Source organism: Scyliorhinus torazame, chromosome 7 (assembly GCF_047496885.1).
Source record: "Scyliorhinus torazame isolate Kashiwa2021f chromosome 7, sScyTor2.1, whole genome shotgun sequence".
Taxonomy (NCBI): Eukaryota; Metazoa; Chordata; class Chondrichthyes; order Carcharhiniformes; family Scyliorhinidae; genus Scyliorhinus; species Scyliorhinus torazame.
The window spans coordinates 116,868,361-116,893,887 of record NC_092713.1 but is presented as its reverse complement, the minus strand read 5'-3'; the positions used below and the strand labels follow the sequence as shown (position 1 = coordinate 116,893,887).

The 25,527-nt window shown below is 44.1% G+C and overlaps 1 protein-coding gene and 1 long non-coding RNA gene across 15 annotated transcripts in view; one reads left to right on the top strand and one right to left on the bottom strand.

The window, feature by feature from the left end:
• ssbp3a (single stranded DNA binding protein 3a) overlaps nucleotides 1-25,527 on the top strand; it is a 239,744-nt gene that overhangs the window by 190,300 nt on the left and 23,917 nt on the right. For 2 of the 14 annotated variants that reach the window (XM_072511334.1, XM_072511338.1), the window contains exons 6-11: nucleotides 8,347-8,427; nucleotides 11,451-11,510; nucleotides 21,141-21,207; nucleotides 21,292-21,365; nucleotides 25,007-25,071; nucleotides 25,392-25,440. In XM_072511334.1, the coding sequence (XP_072367435.1) occupies nucleotides 8,347-8,427; nucleotides 11,451-11,510; nucleotides 21,141-21,207; nucleotides 21,292-21,365; nucleotides 25,007-25,071; nucleotides 25,392-25,440 (396 nt within the window). Of the gene's footprint in view, nucleotides 1-8,346; nucleotides 8,428-11,450; nucleotides 11,511-21,140; nucleotides 21,208-21,291; nucleotides 21,366-24,982; nucleotides 25,072-25,391; nucleotides 25,441-25,527 lie in introns of all 14 variants that reach the window. The other 12 variants (XM_072511333.1, XM_072511336.1, XM_072511345.1 and 9 more) reach the window with 7 other exon arrangements.
• The window catches only part of LOC140426498 (uncharacterized), a 77,885-nt gene that overhangs the window by 41,003 nt on the left and 11,355 nt on the right, over nucleotides 1-25,527 (bottom strand). The gene's annotated exons all lie outside the window — the stretch shown is intronic.

Below are 25,527 nucleotides of genomic sequence, written 5' to 3'. Positions count from 1 at the left end.
TGAGGGGGAGGGAGGCGCGTGTGTGTGAGGGGGAGGGAGGCGCGTGTGTGTGAGGGGGAGGGAGGCGCGTGTGTGTGAGGGGGAGGGAGGCGCGTGTGTGAGGAGGTGTGCGTGAGGGGGAGGGAGGTGTGCGTGAGGGGGAGGGAGGTGTGCGTGAGGGGGAGGGAGGTGTGCGTGAGGGGGAGGGAGGTGTGCGTGAGGGGGAGGGAGGTGTGCGTGAGGGGGAGGGAGGTGTGCGTGAGGGGGAGGGAGGTGTGCGTGAGGGGGAGGGAGGTGTGCGTGAGGGGGAGGGAGGTGTGCGTGAGGGGGAGGGAGGTGTGCGTGTGGGGGAGGGAGGTGTGCGTGAGGGGGAGGGAGGTGTGCGTGAGGGGGAGGGAGGTGTGCGTGTGAGGGGGAGGGAGGTGTGCGTGTGAGGGGGAGGGAGGTGTGCGTGTGAGGGGGGGGGGAGGTGTGCGTGTGAGGGGGGGGGAGAGGTGTGCGTGTGAGGGGGGGGAAGAGGTGTGCGTGTGAGGGGGGGGAGAGGTGTGCGTGTGAGGGGGGGGAGAGGTGTGCGTGTGAGGGGGGGGGGAGAGGTGTGCGTGTGAGGGGGGGCGAGGTGTGCGTGTGAGGGGGGGAGAGGTGTGCGTGTGAGGGGGGGGAGAGGTGTGCGTGTGAGGGGGAGGGTGGTGTGTGTGAGGGGGAGGGAGGCGTGTGTGTGAGGGGGAGGTGTGTTTGTGAGGGGGAGGTGAGTGAGGGGGGGGAGTGAGGTGTGTGTGGGGGGGGGAGGGAGGTGTGTGTGTGTGAGGGGGAGGGAGGTGTGTGTGTGTGAGGGGGAGGTGTGTTTGTGAGGAGGAGGGAGGTGTGTGTGTGGGGGGGGGGGGGGGGGGGGATGTGTGTGTGTGTGTGTGAGCCTAGGATTCTTTCCTGAGGAACTCCTGCTGTGATGTCCTGGAATTGAGATGATTGACCTCCAACAACCACAACCTTCTCCCTTCTCTCGAAGACCAGATTTTAAGCTTGAAATAAATCTCTCGTTCCTTTTCTGGTCTGCTGGAACCTTCTCCAACCCAAATTTGTTTGGTTCTGGAACCCACAATCCGACCCTCAGTTGTCAGACTGTGATATCTTTGCAGGACCAAAGCAGTATCCTGTATTAAGTCTAGACCCAAGTGAAAACTGATGTAATGCAATTTGGCTTATATGCATAAATGGTCAGAAGAAGAGGCATTACAGTTCCCCCGCTGCTGCAAAACGTACTCCCGAGCCTGGCTCCTCCCCTCACCGCCGTGTCCCAACCCCCATCACTTGACCTTGTGCTTGGCCTCTTATTTAAATCTGCCTATTTGACCAAGGTTTTGTCTCCTGCCATAATATCTCTTATCAAGTTTAGTTAATCACCCCTCTGAAGCATCTTGGGATGTTATGCCATATTGAACATGCTATATACATGCAAGTTATTTTGTCTTGTATGTGTTCATTGGTAATCGATATTTCCTGCAGGTCACTAGTTCAGGAGTGTTTTGTCAAGTTTAGTGGGTGGAACTGCCTGGTGTGACTAAGCCATTAGCATCAGGAGAATTCCAGATTGGATCCTTAAACTGTTGACTATTCTTAACTGAATGTCGGTACAAGTGCTATAAGTGACAGATGCGCTCTTGTGGTATGGGGAGGAATTGACTGTCCAAGGACAGCTCATGGGAAATTTGCATGTGCAGATGACCATATAGGATACTTGGCCTCAGCCGTTGTGCCCTCTGTAGGTGAATTGCAGACAGCTCCGTTCTGAGAGCACTGATGAGATGATGAAGCATGTGGCTGTGAAGCCATGTCCATCCATCGACCAGCAACTCAGAATCATAGAATCCTGCAGGCACATTGTGCCGGTGCTGGCTATTTGAAAGTGCTATCCAACTAGTCTAACTCCCCAGTTCTTTTCCCAGAGCAGAATTCCTTCCATTTCAAGTATATCCCTTTTGAAAGTTGCAATTAAACCTGCCTCCACCACCCTTTTAAGCAGTGCATTCAAAATCGCCCAGCGTTACTTAAAAAAAATTCACCTGGTTCTTTTACCAAATATCTGGTTGCTAACCCTTCTGCAAGTGGAAACATTTTCGCCTATTTACTCTTATCCAAGCACTTAATAAATTTGAACCTCTTTGAACTTTTATTGCTTTAAGAAGAAGAATCGCAGCCTCTCTGATCCTTCCACATAAAGTCCCTCATTCCTGTTATTCTGGATTCTGGCAAATTCTGTAAGCACCCTCACCAAGGCCGTAATACCTTGGAACAAAGAGAGAGAAAATTAGGAACATGAAATGATTTGTGAACAATATTACATCACCTTGTGTAGACTGGGTTGCATTTTTAAAGCTATTTCCCCTCCCTCAAATTGGAAATTTTAATTAGTCTCTTGTACAGCTTTTAGCTATGTTCTTTATCGTGACTGAATGACGTTTGAAGGAATAGATGCTGCTTGTTGTGATAGGCATCATGTTGGAATCTCAGGAGGATTTTATAACAAACACGCAGTCAACTCACCAGAGAGCAGGCTTAATAGGGCCACATAATGGAAAAGGAAAAATGACATTCAGCACAAAGCCAGCAGGCAGATGTGTTAATTATGCAAGCACAGGAAATATGTAAATTGGAATTAATCTCGCACGGGGTAAAAAATTCCACTAGTCCCAGACCGGGATTAGCAGAAATTATTCCTCAAACTTTAAACCAGTGGATGTACAAGAGAAACTGAAACTAGAGAAGGAATAAAACATTCTCTAGTATCCAATTTACATCGGAAACATGGTGCAATACCGTGGACAACATTATTATTCTAACAGTGGCGACACTCCAAAGCTATTTAATTGGTGTAAGGCACATCAGGACAACCTGAGTTCATGAAAGACACTATACAAATGCTAAATATTTTAGTCATTCTTAAGAGTTGTAGGTGATAAATTAACATATGGGTTTTGCATTGACTTAAGTGTGAATTTACAATCCTATATTTGTGCTCCTAGACGAAGCGTACTTGGGGATGATGTTGTTCAGTGTTGATGTGGAGGGGGAAAGGTAAAAAAGGGGGTTTCCTAGTTGCAATTTTGGTCTTTAAGATATTTATTTCTTCTAAGGAGGGAACATTTAGTCACTCCCTTGGCCATTGCTCAATGCTTTTCTGAAGGCTTGTGAGCCAAGAGCATATACCTGTGCTCACATGTAAGGAAGTGCTTAAAGGGTGACTGTGAGAAAATAGTTTTTCAGGTGAATGTAATCTTATTCATTTTACCTGCATGACAAACAAGCAATGTAATTTTAATTACTGCCACCTCGAGGTGCTGACCCGAGCTGGACGTCGACGGGCACAGGTAGTTCCTACATATGAGCTTGGGTGATGAAAGTTGGCAAGCTATTCCGCAATGGCAAGGTACAGCAAACTGTGCCCATTTTTTCTCTAATATAATTAAATATCATAAGTCTGCATGCTTTCCATTATAGGTTCCTGTGTCAATATTGATAATGGTAACTGCTTGTTGTAAGCTGCTTGTGTAAACTTGTGTTGTAATTGCACCCTCCTACCAGTGGAGATGCTGTGGCACTATCAGGTGTAGTTAATGGTTGCAAAGTTTATATAGGTTATTCTCATTATAACTACACGTATAGGAATTTATGTTGGAGATTTTTTTTAAAAGGACAGAATATATGGATTTGAATGGAGGATTGAATTAGGTGTGAATGTCCTGGTCCAATTTTCCCCCACCTTCGCATAACTCTCCTTCATCTTGAAAAAATGTCTAGTCTTGGTTCCTTCTGTGCAGCATCTCTCGCAGATTGATGAGTGTAGATTCTCATCCTAGCAATAGCGATTGGATAATGGTAAGGAGTGGGCACCTCGCTGACTTAATCATTATCTGTGGCACATAGGCCAATTGTTGTACTGATAATGATACCATAGCTTTGTGACAACCAGGGACAAACCAAGGAGGGCATCTGGGATATTGCAATTGTGATGACACACAACATCACAGTGGGCAGTGCGTTCACTCACTGGACCAGTATGGGCTTTGAATTGGGGTTCCTTTTTCAGGAATTGATCTTTATTGATTTATGAGTATCTTTGGCACCAAGCACCAAAATTTGGCTGTCGTGTTCACTTGTGAGTTAGTTCCTCAGCACTTCGAAACTCTGGAATTTGCTTAATCACTCCTCCTCTGATGTCAGTGACTTGTGCTGTGGTGGGTGCACTGTTGGTTGTTCAGCAACATGTCACTCATCATTTGCCAGTCTTCATTGGTGAACCCAGATAGTCAGCTTGGCAGGTTCTTCATCCATGTGAGGGCACTGCAGGTGATATATTTGACAGACACACCCTCCAACAGCATCGCCACTCAGTGGCTGGAAGTGGAATCCCTGACTGAGCTGCTCCTGCCCAAAAGGAAGTATGCACTCTGAGGTCAATTGCATTTCCCTAACACTGAACTGTTGTGGTGCTTATTTTCCAAATTGTCAAGGTAAATGTAGTTGCTTTCTCTTGTACACTCTCCCTTCTGAAAGAGAATTCCTTATGAACCAAAGACTTATCAAATGTTTGTGGTTTAGTTTTCATTTATAATTCATGGAAGATTTATATCTGTTCTACTGTACATTGGAAACTTTTAGGCTGCAGCAATCAGGTTTTCTTTTCTATGAAAACTAGCCATGTAGAGTTCGAACCTCCACTGATGAAATGGAAAGTTGCTCATAAATCAATGTCCACTGCTGTGTTTGCTATGCATCAGCAGTTAGTCTGCAGCATGTTGAATAACAAAGCAGCAAGGCACATGTGCCAACATTGCCCCCTAGTGCTTTCTTTGTGCATTACTAAGAAGTGAACAATAGATACATTATCTAAATTTGTGCAGATGCAAATAGGTATTTGCACCAAACTGGATGCAGGTGGAATTTCAAAATGGTTTCTGTGGAATGAGGTGTTTGATGCAATACCTGGTGGTATACACATTGCATGCATTAGACAAAGGGTCATTGAATCTACTTGACTATTCAGTTGTTAACTCGTCAAGATTTATTGTTCCCCTGCCACACACATGCCTGCACTTTTTATTAATGCGACTCTTGTGTGTATGACTATGTATTTGTGTGTATATATGGTTTGCAGTTGCTGCAAAATGCATCATAGTACCAGAGCACACTGGTTCAGAATACGCTGATGCTGGTTATTGCCGTCAGTGGTTCTGATTTGAAACTGCTTGGACAGAATTTCTGCAGGAATACACACTGCAATTCCACTTAATAATTAAAATATAATAAAACCACCATATGCAATTCCATTCTGCTTCATCCAGATCTGATTATTTTAAGACTCTTCCCACCTTTCACTATAGAGTACTACTTAAACATGAACAGGATCTGTAATTGATAAGCAAGCTTATATAAGCATGAACCTATTGTTGATATTGGCTATACTTAGGGACACTTTCCCCTGACCCTAGACCATACTTTTACTATAACACACTTCATAAAGCTGACACTGATGTTAAAATTGAATTATTACTGCAAGTACAGGGCTACTATGTGTGCGTTGTTTTGTTCGTTGGATGCTATGTGCAGGGCTGTGTCTACATTGTCTGTGCTGATGGTCCATGTGCAGGGCTGCATGTACATGGTGCTGCATGTTGGATTCTGTGTATGTTGTACTGTGTGCCCCAGCATGGGCCAGATTGTGCTGTACTTTGTTTGAAATTAGAGTCCGAGCTGATTTCAAAATGGTCTGAGGTCGCATAACCAATTCCAGCTATCCTCCCCATCCATCACTTGTCCTGGTTAAAACGTTTTTCTAAATATATTTCTGACATTCTCCCCCACATTCCAATATTCAAAACTGGAGGGCTAGCTTAACTTGTAAAAACATGGCTAAGATTTTTTTTAAAGAAACAAATTGTCTTTAATTTTTGAATTCTTTGAATATTCCCGTAATATGAAACCCAATTAATTGCATTCCTTCAAAAATCTGTTTGGCTCGCATGCATCCTGTTTCTCAGTTGCTATAAGAATATTGAGGTGGAGTGCGCAGTGTGTTTAAATACAGCGTCTCTAGGGAGGCTGGGAGGAAGTGGACAGCTATGGTTTTTTTTAATGCTTTTGTTATGCAGACGGCCAGGTCTTCCCATCCTTGCATAATGAGTTGGCTGGAGGATGTGATGTTTGTTGAAGTGTTTACATTGATGCTACATCTGCAGTTACATTATCCAGAAATTATCTGTCAGAAGCATTAGTGCAAGAGGTCGCAATAGCTGTGAGGTTTTGATTCACATTTGAGAAATTGCTGCCAATTGGGAGGCTTTGCAAGATCTTGGATTTTCTGGGAGTGTCTTACCAGTTTCTCAAGTGCTTGCAGCAGATGCATTATCGTTACAGTAGCTCTGCAGAAAAGCCTCCAGTTTATCAGAGCTGCCAGTCAGTTAACACTTGTTGAATGGGAGCATAACCAGAGATACTGTAGACATGGGGAAATTTATTTGCAATCTGAATATCTTGGAGACTATCGGGAAAAAGTATTCTGTTTGAGCTTTGAAGTGGAACACATTTCAAGTAAAATATAGTGCTTCTTTGATAGCTCAAACTTGTCTGTTCTGGTGGAATGATAACTTATATTAATATAAATTAACTTTTTATATTGATGTTTCTACTTTGGTGAGTCTTCAATTCACCAGCTCCCATTCTGTGGAAATTCTTCACCACCTTCTGTTCATTCAAAGAGTGGGCATCTTCCCGTTACATTGCGTTAGGTAAGATTGGCTTATTCAAAGCTACAATCAATTTAAAACATTTATTTATTTTTTAAAATTTAGAGTACCCAATTATTTTTTCCAATTAAGGGACAATTTAGCATGGCCAATCCATCTACGCTGCACATCTTTGGGTTGTGGGGGTGAAACCCACACAAACACGGGGAGAATGTGCAAACTCCACACGGACGGTGACCCAGGGGCAGGATTCGAACCCGGGTCCTCAGCGCCGTAGGCAGCAATGCTAACCACTGTGCCACCGTGCTGCCTAATCAATTTTTAAAAAGCATTACCCAAACAGCTCTGAGTAAATGCACCAGATTTTGTGTTAGTGAGGCTTAGGCATGCAGATCAGGAAAGTACTAGGTTCTATTTCAAGTCTGTGCTGGCTCAGTTAAACTCAACACAGTAGTTGTTGTGTGACTATAGTGACTCTGGACTAGGTAAAGGGGACAAAAATCAGGCTTTTGCTTCCAGGAACTCTTGTTCAGAAGTGTGAACAGGACTGTGTTAGTTTCTCATGTCCAGCTGTCTGAGGTTGAGTAGCATGTCAGGTTTATGTGAAGTGCTCCATGGAATTCTGTCCCAGGAGAAACCTGTACTTCAGGAGAGGTAAAAAGAAAAATGTTTCCTTTAGGCAGCTAATTATCAGAGCACTCCTAACTAAAATAAGTTGAAGCAATGCAGTTTTAATGTGATTATTGAGAGTGATGGAAGTCTGCAATCCAGTGACTGTTCCCATTTCCTCAGTTTGTGACTTTTAACCCTCCAATTTAAATGCGTTGACCTTCCAGAATTAAATCTGTTCTTGAATAAAAGAATGTGGTGGAACATGTTTGAATGTGAAGTACTTGTGGGTTTGCACAAGCTGAAAGCAAACTGAGCTTAGCCTGCAAATTGAGGAGTATTATTCTCTGTGAGAAAGACTGTCTTTTTTCCTCTCCCTTATGTGTTACGAAGTTTAAGATGTAAAATCCAAATCACAGAATTTATAAAATTGCAGAACTGACTGAGTGCAGCGACTTACTATGAAGCTGCTTCTTGTAAATCTAGAAATGAAAGTGGTTGGCTCAGTCTCAAACTAATTGGTCCAAAAGCTTTATTTACTGTGTTTCACCATGAATCTTTTAATGAAATGATGAGATGTAAATTCTGTAGTGTGCTCCGTTCTCACCAACACAAAAGAACTACAGGTGCAAATGCATTCCAGCTTCATTAACTTCCACTCCCTTTTAATTTGCGTAATTTCATTTTCTCTCTTGCTCGTTGCTGTTAATTAGGGCATCCTCTAATCAGTACTATTTATCACAGTGGTACTCATGTTTGGTAAAGCTGCTTTGCAGAAATGCTAAATGGCTAATTAATGTCTGTTAATTAAGAAAATTGCTCGTGGTAACAAACTACATTGTCGCTGGCAGCAGCCTAGAGACTAACACTTGTTGAAAGCACAAACATGGCAGGTCTGCAACAGCTGTTACACTTCTTAAAAATAATCTTTTTTTTGAGTGGCTCTGCAGTTCTCTGAGCAGCCTGCAACTTGATGCACTGACGCTGTAACCCCCCTCCTCTGCTCTCTAACCTCTCGCAGGGACCCCCAGGTTCTCAGCCCTCGCCACATACACAGCCGCCTCCTCACAATCCTAACAACATGATGGGACCCCACAATCAGGTAATGAGCTGGTGCAATTGCTTGGGTTCTTTCATTCAAAAGGGGCAAGAGTTTCTACATTTGACTAATGATTTGACTTTGCTTGCTGCTGTCTTGCGTACGAGACTCCTGATCAGGTTGTCCTCAGAAGTGAAACGTCCATTCAGGGTTCTTCTAAATGCGATGGATTTTGTTTTTGCTTCTGTCAGTTCACAGGTCAAGCTTTTTTTTTTTTTACAATCCAGTTTTCTTCCCCACTATTCTTGTGCCCTCTCCTAAAGACATGCTGGATATAGTTCCGTAGTGTTGGCTGCCTCTGATAATGTGCTCAAGTGGCCATTCTGATCTTTGTTGAACGTGAGAAGGGTTTGCCTCTGGAAGCCATCGCTACCAAGCCAAGTTCTGATCTGCCATCCACACAGATGTGCATACCTTTTGATGAGAACTGATGGCTCGTGAATAGAAGCAGAAGTCCAGTCTAATTTTTGTTCTCTCAACCTCCCATTCGGACTCATCTTAACACCACCTCCTTTCCGTCATTATCCCCCAGATACACCCTTTTCAAGAGTGCAACTAATACTTTGCCCTGGCTGAACTAAGCTAATTTGGCACAGTCCATCACCTGCATTTTGGACTTCATGGTCCACAGGGTTCAGTATCATCCCTATTGAGCATTCATCCACTGAACCATAGGAGAGTTGGGAAGGTTCACTCCTGGGACAATCAGATTAGCCTTTCTGTAATTTTTCCTTCTCGGATTGTAAATGCTTTTATGTGTACTCAGCCTAGTGAGCAGACCACTGCCCTGATACTGGGCCTGTGAACATTTTCATCTCTTTGCAACTGTGTTCCAAAAATGTGTGTGAAGTGTTGACAGCTTGGTGTGTGTATATGTCTGTGTTTAATATGTGTCTATATAAAATGTGCAATCCCTGTAAATAGCCTTCTTGCAGGATTGTTTTATCACATTGCTCTGCAGTGCTAAGGAACGCCATCACACTGTTGCTATCAAATTCCTAACCACTGCATTCCTCAGTCACAGCATCCATTATATTGAGCTCATTGCCTGGAAAGTTGTGTATTTTTAACTTGTGTGTTGAATCATTTAAACACATGAGTCAGATGGAGAAACCATGAGAATTCCTGATGACCTGTATATGAATATGTATATCAATTCAAATTTATTACGTTAAAAATTATACTTAATGTTTTAAACTGTTGGTAGTTACGAATAAACATGGACTCTTTATTCAAGGTAAAAATCTGGATAACTTCCTTTCATATTGATTTTCTCGTTCCTGCCCTTTTAGCTCTCTTGTCATTTTGGCTGCTCCAACCTAGCCAATAAGAGGTGCCCAAGAGAAGCCAGAAATTCTTTATAAATTTCCCCTTCTCCTACTGGTTATATTTTCAAAAACAGTATTTGGCAAGAAAATTCTCATTTATTAGAATTGTAAACCTTGGTGAAGTACATGCTTTTTAAAATAAAATTAGAGTATCCAATTCTTTTTTGCAATTAAGGGGCAATTTAGCATGGCCAATTCACCTACTCTGCACATCATCTTGCTTTGTGCGGGTGACACCCATGCAGACACAGGAAGAATATGCAAACTCCACATGGACAGTGGGCCGGGATCAAACCCGGGTCCTCCGTCCCGTGAGGCAGCAGTGCTAACCCTTTTGTGAAGTACATGCTGAGATTTACCTCCTGTGGATATCTCAAATGTTTCATCATGGGTCTGTGAATTTGTTTTTATGTGCCATTTTATCTGCATTTTTAAAAAAAACTTCAGATTTCCAACATTCGAAGTATTTTGTTGTTGTTTGAGTTTTATTGCAGCTATTAAGTGGAAATTGTGTCTGTAAATTTATATTTCAATAAATTAGCTTGTAAAATTGCTGGGTTTCAATTTTTAATTTGTAAAGTGAAACACGTTCTTTGTAACTGAAGAGAGATTGAGTTGCATTTGATCTGTTTTTCTTTGCAACTTTTACACAGCTGAGTCCTAACTTCCTAAAGTGAAACTTTGACAGCATTGGCTTGTCAGGAATGTCCTCAGCAGTGGACCGATTCCTCATTTTGCCAGAAATCCATGCATACGTCTTATTACTAGTTCAAAACTATTGACGAGTGGGATATGCTGCTTAATTATCCCAATCAGTTTGCTGCTATGAAAATCAAGGTGGTTTAATGTTAAAGCTACAAAGCTCCCTCTTATTTTTGAAGGATCAGGGAAATTGAGTTGCAGGGTACCGTATCTAATCTCTGTTTAACTTTATTTGCTATTGTGCTGTTAATTGGGGCATTTGAAGGGAATTGAGTTTTTAACCGCATAGCATATTGTTTAAAAAGTGAGTTATGATTTCTCTTTATATGTCATCTGAAAGTCCTCGTCATTTTGGTGCAGATCCAGCATGCAAGCATTGGTTCGGGCAAGTGATTTATTGCCAACAGTGATATAACACTCAAAACTTCTATTTTCATTTCCTCCAGGACCTTTCATGCAAAATCACAATAGTTGGGAAGCAAATTGTGCTTCTCACACAGTAAATGCAGGAATTCCGAGGATTGGGGCAGCACGGTAGCACAGTTGCTTCACAGCTCCAGGGTCCCAGGTTCGATTCCCGGCTTGGGTTACTGTCTGTGCGGAGTCTGCACGTTCTCCACTTGTCTGCGTAGGTTTCCTCCGGGTGCCCCGGTTTCCTCCCACAGTCCAAAGATGTGCAGTTTAGGTGGATTGACCATGCTAAATTGCCCTTAGTGGCAAAAAGGTTAGATGGAGTTACTGGGTTACGGGGATAGTGTGGGCTTGGGTAGGATGTTCTTTCCCAAAGTTGGAGCAGACTTGATGGGCCGAATGGCCTCCTTCTGCACTGTAAATTCTATGATTTGATATATTCTATCACCCAGCACCAAATCACTTGCTTTGGCTTTGGTCATTTAAAAGAAAATGTTGCATGAGTTTACAGGTTTTCCACAATGCAAGATAAAACTGTTAGAAATTTAGCCAATTGTAGATTTAACCAATTCTGTGTGATTGCAGCCTTTTATGTCACCACGATACGCAGGAGGTCCAAGGCCCCCCATCAGAATGGGAAGCCAGGTACTGTACCCATTGTGCTTCTAACACTGCTACACTTAGTGCTCCCATCTTGTAACAGTATTTAATTAACTGACTTGCCAAAGTTGTTTAATACTGAGTGAGTGTTAGAAATTTAAGAAGAGGACTAGGCCATTCATTCCCTCTAGCCTGTTTCGCCATTTATTATGACCATGGCTAATCGGTGTCCTAACTCCATCCACCTGTCTTGACCCTATATGTTTATATCCTGTCTAGCAAAAATCTACCCATCAGATTTAAAAAGATTAATTGAGCTACCATTGAGTATTGGTTGTGGGAGAGCAGTCCACATTTTGGACTGCTCTTTGTTCCCACCCTTTACATGAAGAAGTAATCCGTAGCTTCTCTGCTGAATGTTCTGGCTGACTTTGAGCTTATGTGTCCTTGTCCTAAACTCTCCTCACCAGTGGAACAGTTTCTCTCTATTTACCCTTTCACCCTCTCTCTACCCTATGTTTATTTTAAAATGATAAACAGTCAATCAAATTACCCCATAGCCTTCTACTTTTCAATGATTACAAGCCGAGTTAATGTATTCTTTCCTCATGCACTGACCCTTGGAATTGTCATATTGATTTGGTAAATCTGTGCTGCACTCCTTCCAAGGCAACTATGCCCTTTCTAAAGTGCATGGACCAGAGCTGTACACGGTCCTTCAGATAAGGTTTAAGAAGGGCTTTGTTTGACTGTAGAAAATCTACCTCCCGTTAATATTTTAATCCTCTAGTTTTAAAGGCTAACATTCCATTAACCTTTTCAGACTATTGCTTTGGCCTGACAACTGCATTATAGAAATCTGTATATATTGATTCCTAAATCTCTCCAGACTTCACTGTTCCTAGCTTTTTATCATTTTCCGATCTACCCTTTTTTTAGTTAAAAATAGTTACATGTGACCCATGTTGTGCGTGGTGTCACGCCACCTGTGCAGTTTTGCTCAATGCGCTTCCTGTGCAAATATTGTACTGTAACCTCGGTTGGTTTGAATGTCAGTTCGTAACAACATGGAGCTGCTCTCTCTGCATGCTCGTGTGAAGTTTGGCATCAGTGTCACCGGTTCCCCTTCTGAATTTCAAACTCTTGACGCAATCTGTCAAAGTAGTGATTTTATCTTGGGAATTATGCTGAGGAATATTGTTTACAGTAAAAATCTGTTGAAATGTATAGTGCCCCATCTCTGCAGCGGTGTAACCTGTGGGAATTCAAGCTGAAAGCCTGGTTACAGAGATGGTTCTCCTTTGTTACTTGCATGGTGTACCCATCTTGTTAGAACTTGACAATGCCAATGAGAGCATATTTACTGTCATAATGAGCTCTGGATGCATATTTATTTGAAAAAGCCCATGGTACCTAAACTGGACATTAACGAATTGGACGTCCAGGTACACCTTGGATTTAATAGTCTGTATTATTACTTGTGGTTTGTGGTCCATTCGATTCCTTCAAATAGAAAGCACTGCTTTATAGTGACCAAATGTCTTGATTATCCGCTTCCCCATGCCCACTAACTGCTTCCTAGGTAACCCTTGGCAGGCATTTTTGTAGGAACATCAGTGATCCTCTGGTACATCTTCAAATGGCCATTTTTCAATTGTGAGATGAGACAGCAAATGCAGGTATTTAAACTGTGGTAGCATCGCAGCTCAGTCCGATCTTCCCCTCCTCCACTGTCCTGTAACGCCTCCTGGGTGTGAACAACGTTCAGGAGAGAGAAATCTCTACACTTTCAAAATGATCTCCGCATTGCAGCCTTGGCTGTTTGTTATGTCTTTCATCAGGTAGTTGCTCCTCCTCCAACACCATCTATCTCCTCCCCCCCCCCCCCCCCATACTTTTAAATGAAAGATTTTCCCAGTAAGGAAGAAAAGTTTAATTTCACCAGCGACTGAAATTAAACTTGCCCAACTAAGTTTAAATGAGTTTAACATAGCTAAACCATTTCATATAACTGGGCCAAAGTCTAACCAGTAAAGTACTTTTCCCATTATCCTTTTAACTTGAGGGTTTCTCCAACATGTCAGTCAACAGCTTCATTTCCAGAGTCAGGAGGGCTAAAAGGGGTCACGAAAAGTCATTGGCAAATAGGGTTAAGGAAAATCCCAAGGCTTTTTACACGTACATAAAAAGCAAGAGGGTAGCCAGGGAAAGGGCGGGCCCACTGAAGGACAGGGGAGGGAATCTATGCGTGGAGCCAGAGGAAATGGGTGAGGTACTAAATGAATACTTTGCCTCAGTATTCACCAAAGAGAAGGAACTGTTGGATGTTGAGTCTGGAGAAGGGTGTGTAGATAGCCTGGGTCACATTGAGATCCAAAAAGACAAGGTGTTGGGCATCTTGAAAAATATTAAGGTGGATAAGTCCCCAGGGCTTGATGGGATCTACCCCAGAACACTGAAGGAGGCTAGAGAGGAAATTGTTGAGGCCTTGACAGAAATCTTTGGATCCTCACTGTCTTCAGATGATGTCCAGAGGACTGGAGAATAGCCAATGTTGTTCCTCTGTTTAAGAAGGGTAGCAAGGATAATCCAAGGAACTACAGGCCGGTCCTTACGTCAGTGGTAGGAAAATTACTGGAGAGAATTCTTCGAGACGGGATCTACTCCCATTTGGAAGCAAATGGACGTATCAGCGAGAGGCAGCACGATTTTGTGAAGGGGAGGTCGAGTCTCACTAACTTGATAGAGCTTTTTGAGGAGGTCATAAAGATGACTGATGCAGGTAGGGCAGTGGATGTTGTCTATATGGACTTCAGTAAGGCCTTTGACAAGGTCCCTCATGGCAGACTGGTACAAAAGGTGAAGTCACACGGGATCAGGGGTGAGCTGGCAAGATGGATACAGAACTGGCTAGGTCATAGAAGGCAGAGAGTAGCAATGGAAGGGTGCTTTTCTGATTGGAGGGCTGTGACTAGTGGTGTTCAGCAGGGATCAGTGCTGGGACCATTGCTGTTCATAGTATATATAAATGATTTGGAGGAAAATGTAACTGGTCTGATTAGTAAGTTTGCAGACGACACAAAGGTTGGTGGAATTGCGGATAGCGATGAGGACTGTCAGAGGATACAGCAGGATTTAGATTGTTTGGAGACTTTGGCGGAGAGATGGCAGATGGAGTTTAATCCGGACAAATGTGACTAATGCATTTTGGAAGGTCTAATACAGGTAGGGAATATACGGTGAATGGTAGAACCCTCAAGAGTATTGACAGTCAGAGAGATCTAGGTGTACAGGTCCACAGGTCACTGAAAGGGGCAACACAGGTGGAGAAGGTAGTCAAGAAGGCATACGGCATGCTTGCCTTCATCGGCCGGGGCATTGAGTATAGGAATTGGCAAGTCATGTTGCAGCTGTATAGCACCTTAGTTGGGCCTTCTTGACTACCTTCTCCACCTGTGTTGCCCCTTTCAGTGACCTGTGGACCTGTACACCTAGATCTCTCTGACTTTCAATACTCTTGAGGGTTCTACCATTCACTGTATAAAAACAGTAACTTTTTTTTTTAACAGTAACTTTTTAAAAAAAAGTTTTTAAAAAAAATTTAATTTACTAATTAATTAGCGCAATGTCAATTAGAGGGGTGCAGTGCTCTGACTGTGAGATGTGGCAGGTCCGGGAGGCTTCCAGCGTCCCGGGTGGCTTCATCTGCAGAAAATGCACCCAACTAGAGCTCCTCACAGACCGCATGGTTGGGTTGGAGCAGCAGTTGGATGCACTTAGGAGCATGCAGGTGGCGGAAAGCGTCATAGATCGCAGTTATATAAATGTGGTCACACCCAAGGTGCAGGCAGAGAGATGGGTGACCACCAGAAGGGGCAGGCAGTCAGGAGCCCCTGTGGTTGTCCCCCTCTCGAACAGGTATACCCCTTTGGATACTGTCGGGGGGGGATAGCCTATCAGGGGAAAACAGAAGCAGCCAGAGCAGTGGCACCATGGCTGGCTCTGATGTTCAGCAGGGAGGGTCAAAGCGCAGAAGAGCAATAGTCATAGGGGACTCTATAGTCAGAGGCACAGATAGGCGCTTCTGTGGACGTGAAAGTGACTCCAGGATGGTATGTTGCCTCCCTGGTGCCAGGGTCCAGGATGTCTCAGAACGGGTAGCGGGCATCCTGAAGGGGGAGGGCAGACAGGCAGAGGACATTGTACATATTGGTACTAACGACAGGCAGGAAGGGGCATGAGGTCCTGCAGCAGGAGTTCAGGGAGCTATGCAGAAAGTTAAAAGACGGGACCTCTAGGATTGTAATTTCTGGATTACTCCCTATGCCACGTGCCAGTGAGGCTAGAAATAGGAAGATAGAGCAGCTAAACACGTGGCTAAACAGCTGGTGTAGGAGGGAGGGTTTCCGTTATCTGGACCACTGGGAGCTCTTCCGGGGCAGGTGTGACCTGTATCAGAAGGACTGGTTGCATCTAAACTGGAGAGGCATAAATATCCTGTGAGGTTTGCTAGTGTCACATGGGAGGGTTTAAACTAGTATAGCAGGGGGATGGGTACCGGAGCAATAGTTCAGAAGGTGAAAGCATTGAGGGAGAACTAGGGAATAGGGCAAGTATGGCTCTGAGGAAGAGCAGACAGGGAGATGTTGCTGAAACAGCAGGTCTGGTGGCCTGAAGTGCATATGTTTTAATGCAAGAAGTATTATGGGTAAGGCAGATGAACTTAGAGCTTGGATTAGTACTTGGAACTATGATATTGTTGCCATTACAGAGACCTGGTTGAGGGAAGGACCGGATTGGCAGCTAAGCGTTCCAGGATTTAGATGTTTCAGTCGGGATAGAGAGGGATGTAAAAGGGGTGGCGGAGTTGCGCTGCGGGTTAGGGAGAATATCACAGCTGTACTACGGGAGGACACCTCGGAGGGCAGCGAGGCTATATGGGTAGAGATCAGGAATAAGAAGGGTGCAGTCACAATGTTGGAGGTTTACTACAGGCCTCCCAACAGCCAGCGGGAGATAGAGGTGCATATAGGTAGACAGATTTTGGAAACAAGTAAAAACAACAGGGTTGTGGTGATGGGAGACTTCAACTTCCCCAATATTGACTGGGACTCACTTAGTGCTAGGGGCTTAGACGGGGCAGAGTTTGTAAGGAGCATCCAGAAGGGCTTCTCAAAACAATATGTAGATAGTCCAACTAGGGAAGGGGCTGTACTGGACCTGGTATTGGGGAATGAGCCCGGCCAGGCGGTAGAGGTTTCAGTAGGGGAGCATTTCGGGAACAGTGACCACAACTCAGTAAGTTTTAATGGTAGTCAAAGAAGGCTTACGGCATGCTTGCCTTCATTGGCCAGGGCATTGAGCATAAAAATTGGCAAGTCATGTTGCAGCTGTATAGCACCTTAGTTAGGCCACACTTGGGAGTATAGTGTTCAATTCTGGTCACCACACTACCAGAAGGATGTGGAGGCTTTAGAGAGGGTGCAGAAGAGATTTACCAGGATGTTGCCTGGTACGGAAGGCATTAGCTATGAGGAGACATTGAATAAACTCGGCTTGTTCTCACTGGAACGACGGAGGTTGAGGGGCGACCTGATAGAGGTCGACAAAATTATGAGGGGCATAGACAGAGTGGATAGTCTGAGGCTTTTTCCCAGGGTAGAGGGGTCAATTACTAGGGGGCATAGGTTTAAGGTGCGAGGGGCAAGGTTTAGAGGAGATGTACGAGACACGTTTTTTACACAAGAGGGTAGTGGGTGCCTGGAACCCGCTGCCGGAGGAGATGGTGGAAGCAGGGACGTTTATGGGGCATCTTGACAAATACATGAATAGGATGGGAATAGAGGGATACGGACCCCGGAAGTGTGGAAAATTTTAGTTTAGACGGGCAGCATGGCCGGCACAGGCTTGGAGGGCTGAAGGGCCTGTTCCTGTGCTGTACTTTTCTTTGTTCTTTGTTAGAGCACGAGCCATGCCCTGGCGTTATGCTCCTGCCTCCAACATCCATCGCTAACATGGTGGGTCGAAGCGCCTCTTTCTGTACTGTAAAACTCTATGACCTGATGAAATGCTGCGTCCATTTCCCTGTGTGGCATCAAACTTATTCATTATTCTTTTAGTGGATGTCAACTGATTGCTAGAGTATCATCTCCAGAGACACCACACACCTGGAAAGAGTTAAATAACGTCTGGTACTGCATTTCAAACTTTCACTTTTGTTTCTTCATGGAGTGAATTGGATTTCATCAGGGTTTCTGCTCCTCAAAAGTATCTAAAGTTGCCAGAAGGGTTTGCTGTCAATTTAGATGTTACATTGGAATAGCAGGGTTTACTTGGCTTTATCGCCAGGAGCATAGTCCTTATGTATATTTTATTTGAGGGCTATTCTGGAATGCTGTACTGTGGACTGTGGGATATAAAAACAGGATTGCCAGTCAGGCCATAGTAGGCAATTACTGAGCCATTCCAAGTCAGGTTGGATGTCACCCAAGTTAAATTTTAATGGAACCTTATCCCTCTTTAGAAGGTGGTGTAATCCACTTGGAGAGCAAGAAATGTGTCGGATTTTAGTTCAGTCTGCTACTCCATAACTAGTTTGGCCATGAATAGAGGTGCAGAACAGATTGAAGAAAACCATAAATGATACTCATGATGTGGAGATGCTAATGTTGGGTTGGGGTGAGCACAGTAGGAAGTCTTGCAACACCAGGTTAAAGTCCAACAGGTTTGTTTCAAATCACTAGCTTTCGGAGCACTGCTCCTTCCTCAGGCTCCTCAATTTTTCGCAACCCCAAAACATAAATGATACTGGGTAAACCATTTAGGACAGAGATGAAACCATTTAGGACAGAGATGAGGAGAAATTTCTTCATCCAGAGAGTGGTGAGCCTGCGGAATTCGTTATCCCAGGAAGCAGTTGAGGCCAAAACATTGTATGATATCAAGAAGGAGTTAGGTACAGCTCTTGGGACTAAAGGGATCAAAGGATATGGAAGGAAAGCGGGAACAGGTCACTGAGTTGGGTGATGAGCCATGATCATAATGGAGGCGGAGCAGGATCGAAAGGCTATATGCCCTCCTCCTGCTCCTATTTTCTATGTTTTATGAAACTGAGGTGAGCTTAAATGGCTCCAGGCTCTTTCATGAGAATGACCTTGCTGTGCTGCACTGCACCCAAGCAAGCGTGTTTCAGTGACTGGTGTATGCGGTGTAACAGGGTAGTAGCAAGTGCTGTCTGATCCTGAAGAGTTCAGTTGGATTTATATGGCATTTATATATTTATATAGTTTGTGTAAAACTAATTGGTTTAAGAAATTTTCAATGGTTAACACTCAAATCTTTTTTTTTTTGCCCTCCAATTTGGAGAAAATTCTAGTTGTGCAAAACAGGATATTTTAAAAAAAACTTATTTTATCACAAACTTTTATCAAAGCAGGTTACAGTAAGTAAACATCCTGGGAAACACACTTCGCAACAATCAACTATACAGTCTGTATAGATTTTTTAACACCCGCACCCCTCCCCATCACCCAACCCCCCTGTGATGAATAGCTCCTCAAACACCGTCACAAACATCCCCATCTTTCCTCAAACTCCCCTGCTGAGCCCCTTAACTCATAGTTTATCTTCTCTAATCGCAGGAAGTCACACAAGTCACCCAACCATGCTGCTACCCCCAGTGGCGAAGACGACCGCCATCCAGCAAAATTTGGCACCGTGTAATCAGAGGCACAGGCCACAACATCGGCCTTCCTCCTCTCCATGAGCTCCGGTTCTCTGAAACCCCAAATATCGCCATCAAAGGGTCCGACCTCCCCCTCCACTATCCTGGCTAAGACCACGAACACTGCCGCCCAGAATCTTCCCAATTTTTTGCAACCCTAAAACATGCGCGCATGATTTGCTGGCCCCTGCCCACACCTCACACTCATCTGCTACCCCCTGAAAGAACCCACTCATTCTTGCCCGAGTCATATGCACCCTGTGCACCACCTTAAACTATTATCAGGCGCATCCTTGCACAAGAGAAGGTCCCGTTTACCCTCCGCAGTGCCTCACTCCATACTCCCTAATTGATCTCCATTCCCAACTTCATGTCCCATTTATCCTTTATCTTCACCACCCCTTGCCTCCCTGCTCCCCCAGACGCTTATATATACCCCCAATTTTTCCCTCCCCTTCCACATCCGGAAGCAGCGTTTGCTCCAGCAAGGTGTATTCTGGCAACCTAGGGAACCCCCTCCAGACCTTTCGTGCAAAGCACCTAACCTGCAGATACCTGAACTCACTACCCCTCAGCAGCTCTACCCTCTCCCTTAGCTCCTCCAGACTGGTGAACCCTTCCTCCAAATACAAATCCTTCACCTTGTAGTATAGGATATTTTCTTTTCTAAATTGAGTGTACCCAATTCATTTTTTTCCAATTAAGGGGCAATTTAGTGTGGCCAATCCACCGACCCTGCACATCTTTGTGTTGTGGGGGTGAAACCCATACAAACACGGGGAGAATGTGCAAATTCCACACTGACAGTGACCCAGAGCCGGGATCGAACCTGGGACCTCGGTGCCGTGAGGCTGCAGTGCTAACCCACTGCGCCACCGTGCTGTCCTTTTAGGATGTTTTTAATCATTGACTACAAGGTACACCCAGCCAGAATTGTTGCTGAGCTCATGATTCTGCAACAATGCACTATTTGTTATGCTGCCAAAATAATTGTTTTGGTCACATTTTCTAATCCTCAACCAGTTTGTTTGGATTTGTGATGATTTGGAATCAATTTTTTTTTTGATGGGAGTGGGAAATTTCTAATAAATGATTCGTGTGATAGCTTGAATGTTAGGAAATATAATTTCTGTAATAATATCCTTGATCCTGGGCATTTTCTTATCTTATTTGACCCAAGGCAAATTTTGTGAAGTGCTTGTTTTTGTTTGTATGTTCCCCTCTGGTGGAACTAAGCTGTGACAAAAGACATAAAAGAAATAACCATAGCTCTTCAGATAGTTCAGTGCCGAGTCAAGCCCTGTAGGCCAGGTAACCTAGTCTGTCTGATTGACCCCTACATGAGGCCAAAAGGGTGTCCTTCTGTGCTATAAATATCTATTATTCCACGAGGCGGGGCCAAACTCCAAGAATTTCTGTGATGAATTACTCTGGTGGCTTCTGATGGAAAATGTCAAGCGACTGGGGAGAACATGATTGGATTAGTTTGTGATTTCCCCCAAAAGTTCAAATAGCCAAAACCGCAAACACCCCCTGTCTAAAAGATTTGGGGAAATTGGTGGAGATTTGGAGCAGAGATGTAGTCATTTAATTACTTTAGCATATATTTAGTTTGTATAGTCATAACTTTATTATTCAACTTTCTGTACAATAGTTATTGGTTTTTACATTTCCAAATTGCAGGAGTACATTTGTGGAAAATTGTTGATAGCTGGATGCATACATATCCAGGAGTATTGAGTTGGGAGTGGGATGTTTTAATGTTGATTCTCTTCACCCAGTTCCTTTCCATCACTCACTCTCACTTTGCCTCTTCCTTGCTTGCTTTTCCCTATCCCTCCTTTTTCTCACCTCGCAAAGCACAAGCATTCATGTACATCTCGCTCTGAGCTAGCGTACTGACAAATGCTCTGAAATTGGATGCTGTATACTGACGCTGTAATTGTGTTCAGCCCCCAGGTGGTGTTCCAGGTGCACAGCCATTGCTACCCAACACATTGGATCCCACACGACAGCAAGGTGAGATGTGTTCACAGTGCCACCTAGGTTATTGAGATACTTCTGTGCTGTGCATGTAATGAGAGTTTCTTCTGCCTTCTACAGGGCATCCTGGTATGGGTGGACCAATGCAGAGAATGAATCCTCCTCCACGAGGAATGGGCCCAATGGGACAGCAGGTAGGCAGCACGGGCTGCAGCTTTTTAGCTTTGGTCTTTAAACTTCCTTGCATTGAAACATTCTTATTTAATTTTCATTGGCCACCAGTTGACATGGTTGATTGGCCTTCTCCACCCTTGCAATTTCTCTGTTTCCATGATGAGCTTTGCATTTTGATCATTTCGATTGAGTAGATCAGTAGCATTGTTTAAACTGCAAACTATGTTTGGTTCGCTGATCTGAAGTTGAGGTATAGCAACAATTGTTCACAGTACCTTTGATGTAGGAAGGGAGAAAATAGCAGCTAGAATGAATATTTCCCTGTCAGTTTTGTCTTAATTGACGGTGTATTCACTTGAGTCAGAAGGTAATGGTTTCAAATCCCATTTAAAAGTTGAGCACATAATCTATGATGACCCTGGCAATGCCAACCTGAGGAAGTCCTGCATTGTTGGAGTGCTATTTTTAATGAGATTATATAAACTGAAGCTACATCTGACCTCTCAGGTGTACTTGCAAAGTGCTGTGACACTTTAGAGCTGGAGAGTTCTCAGAGCAAACATTTATCCCTCAATTCATGTCACCAAAGCAGATCATTCAATTAATTATCTCATCGTTGTTTGTTGGATCACGTAGACATCTGTCTTCCTTTTTCCTTCAATTTTTTAAATTCCAGTGGCCAAAATACTACTTCCCAAATCCTATGATGCAACAAGTCCATTCTTGTCTCAATCTTGTCCTTGCAAATTTTTGCTGGTTCCTGGTATCTGTCTTTTGGCATCCTCATCATCACAAGCTTTTTTTTAAAGAAAATATTTTGTTATGGCATTTATAATTTTAACTATCCGGTATCAAAAGGAACAAAACAAGATAAACAACACCCCTACCCAGTATCTGCCACCTCTGGCAAACCTCTGCAGCGATCCCCTCAAGGCAAACTTGATTTTCTCGAGTGTGAGAAATGCCACCATGTCGCTGAACCATACCCTCTCATTCGGGGGCTCCGAGTCTCACCATCCTAGCAGGATCCATCTCCGGGCCACCAGGGAGGCACAAAGGCTAGAACATTGGTCTCTCTCACCCCCTGGGCTCCTGAATCTTCCCATACGCCAAAGATCGCCACCTCTGGACTCGGTACCACCCTCACCTTTAATACTTCTGACATGACGTCAGCAAACACCTGGCTGAAACCCCTCAGCCTTGGATATGCCCAGGACATGTGGACAAGGTTTGCAGGCCCCCCACACAGCACCCATACCTATCCTCCACCCCGCTCGAAGAACCTGCTCATCTGGGCCACTGTCATGTGTGCCCTGTGGACCACATTAAATTGTATATGTGAGCCCTGTGGACCACCTTAAATTGTATCAGGCTGAGCCTGCCGCACGACGAGGATGCATTAACTTTCCTCAGGGCCTCCTCCCATAATCCGGCCTTCAACTCCCCACCCAGCTGCCCTTCCCACTTTCGCTTCACCTCCCCTATCGTGGCTCCCTCCCACTCCATCAGTTTCTTGTAGATCTCTGAGACCTTCCCCTCCCATACACCTACTCTCGACACCACCTTATCCTATAGCCCCTGGGGCGGCAGGTGCTGGAAGGTCGAAACCTACCTCCGCACAAAATCCCTCACCTGTAGATACCGGAACCCATTCCCACCTGACAGCTCAAACTCCTCCCCTAACTCCTCCAAGCTTGAGAAGCCCTCATCGATAAAGAGATCTCTAAATTTCATATCCTGCCCCCTCCCCTGAATCGCAACGCCCTCGCTCTTGCCCGTCTTCAATTTATACCCCGAAAACCAGCTGAATTCCTCTAATATCCCCATAATCCCTCCAATCTCCCCTCAGCAGGTCTGAAATATGCAGCAGTAGATCATCCATTTATAGCGACACACTGCTCCAGCCCCCCTCGCACTATCTCCTGCCAGATCCCCGACGTTCTCAGTGCCATCACCAATGGCTCTATAGCCATGGCAAACAACAGTGAGAAAAATGGGCACCCCTGCCTCGTCCCCTGGTGCAGCCTGAAATAGTCTGAACTCACCCGGTTCGTCCGCACACTCGCCACCGGTGCCTGATATAGCAACTGGACCCAGTCCACAAATCCCTGTCCAAACCCAAACCGCCCCAGGACCTCCCACAGATATTTCCACTCCACTCGATCAAAGGCCTTCTCTGCGTCCATGCCGACCACCACCTCTACCTCTCGTCCCTCTGGAGGCATCATGATCACATTAAGTAGCCTCCTGATGTTGGCCGCCAGATGCTTCCCCTTCATGAACCCTATCTGCTCCTCCCCTATCACCCCTATATTTTCAAGATCAAGGTCTTTGCCAATAGTTTGACATCTACATTTAGCAGGGAAATCGGTCTGTGTGACCCACAATGTTCCGGGTCCTTTTCCTGCTTCAAAATGAGTGACGTCACAAGCTTTTTTGGCCTCTTTCCACGCTGTCTATGCAACTTTTCCCTCCCATGTTCTTCAGTACTGCGACTCTGGACCTCTGTGCATTCATCTTTCCTTTCCCATGACTAGTAACAAAGCTTTCAGCTACCTAAACCCCAGTCTATTAAATCCCTGGCCTCTGGATTGTCGGAGATCAGATGTACCTCTAACATGTGCTTAGGATCCTGCAGAAGTCCCAAAGCGCTGACTCTGTGGGAATTGCCCTTGAAGTTTGAACTGCTAACGAGATATTTCCTTGCTCCCCAGGAGACAAAGTCACCAACTCTCTGCAGGCCATTCCAACTTACTTATCTGGATAGTGACCCAGGAAATGTTAGACGGAAAAATCCTAGTCTAACTCTTGGGGACCCCTGACTATCCTTTCCAGAACCATCTTGACGACCACACAACTCATTTCCCCCCCTCCTCCCCCCACCTACATGTTCACCCAGTCATTAACCAGCTGATTAAATGTCCCAAAGCTTTTCCTCGTATTAGTGAACACTTAGCAAAAACCAGCAGCTAGAGACCAAAAAAGTGGCCCTGGCTTGACGCATGGACCATTGGTTTCAAAAGTGCTATATGGCGAAAGTTGTTAGGTAGAAGTGATGGTTAAAAATTTTAAATCTTGTTAGTTCTCAGGATTTTATGAAAATGTTAATTCAGTGCCTGAAATAAATGAATGATGTGTATTACCACAATGCTGTGCCTTTTAATATTTGGACGATAGCAGTAAACATTTAGACGAAATTAATACAATGTTGGATTGCAAATTGGTATGCCCAGCATCAAAGTTAGTTTGTTTTTACACCAAGTTATCCTTTTGTACCTGATTAGGTATTAGAATTTGGAAGAGGGAAGTAACTTAGTGAATGGTAATAAAGGAAAATGACTGCGCTGATTGTGAATTTATTGGGTGTATGATTGCGTTGAATGTTGACTGCTGCCGAGGTCTGAGATGGTGGGAGTTAGTTAGATGATGGAATCAACAGTCTCCATAGGTTTGCAAACGCTAGTTGGGTTTGTACCTGCCCAAAAATAAACTTTGATGCAGAGCATGAACTTATTGATTTCAACTGGGACTGTTTTTTTTTTAGCTCTGCTCCCGGAACCTGCATGATAACTCTGTAATTAACATGCTGTTTTTCTTCCCTTCTGTCCCCTTCTCTGCTTTCTTCTCGTTATGGTAGTCTGATCCTTGGTTATCGTTGCAGAACTATGGCGGTTCAATGAGACCTCCACCCAATTCAATAGGTCCAGGCATGGCTGGAATGAACATGTAAGTGTTCAGATAAGTCATTGTTGTAAGTGGGGAAAGCCAATTTTAATCTTTTAATGACATTGATCATTTTACAAGGTTTGATCATTTCCTTTGCTGAGTTCAGCTGCATGTGTTTAAGTGAAGAAAATTGAAGCATGTTTTTGACTTTTTCTTCTTTTGACATTTTTGGAGAGTTTGAAATTTTAATGCTATGGGTAAATTTAGTCAATAGATTTTTAAGTTATGAAAAAGGCAGCTAAAGATTTAGTGCTGCAAGAATGGGGTGTGACAGTTAATGCATTGAGAAAATAAATACTATTAATATATTTTCATTGCAGGGGCCCAGGAGCTGGCAGACCGTGGCCTAATCCTTCCAATGCTAATTCAGTAAGTGGTGCTGTATTACATAGTATTTGCAACACAAATAGACTATTTGTCCCAACAGTGTTTATGCTCCACATGAGCCTCCTCCCA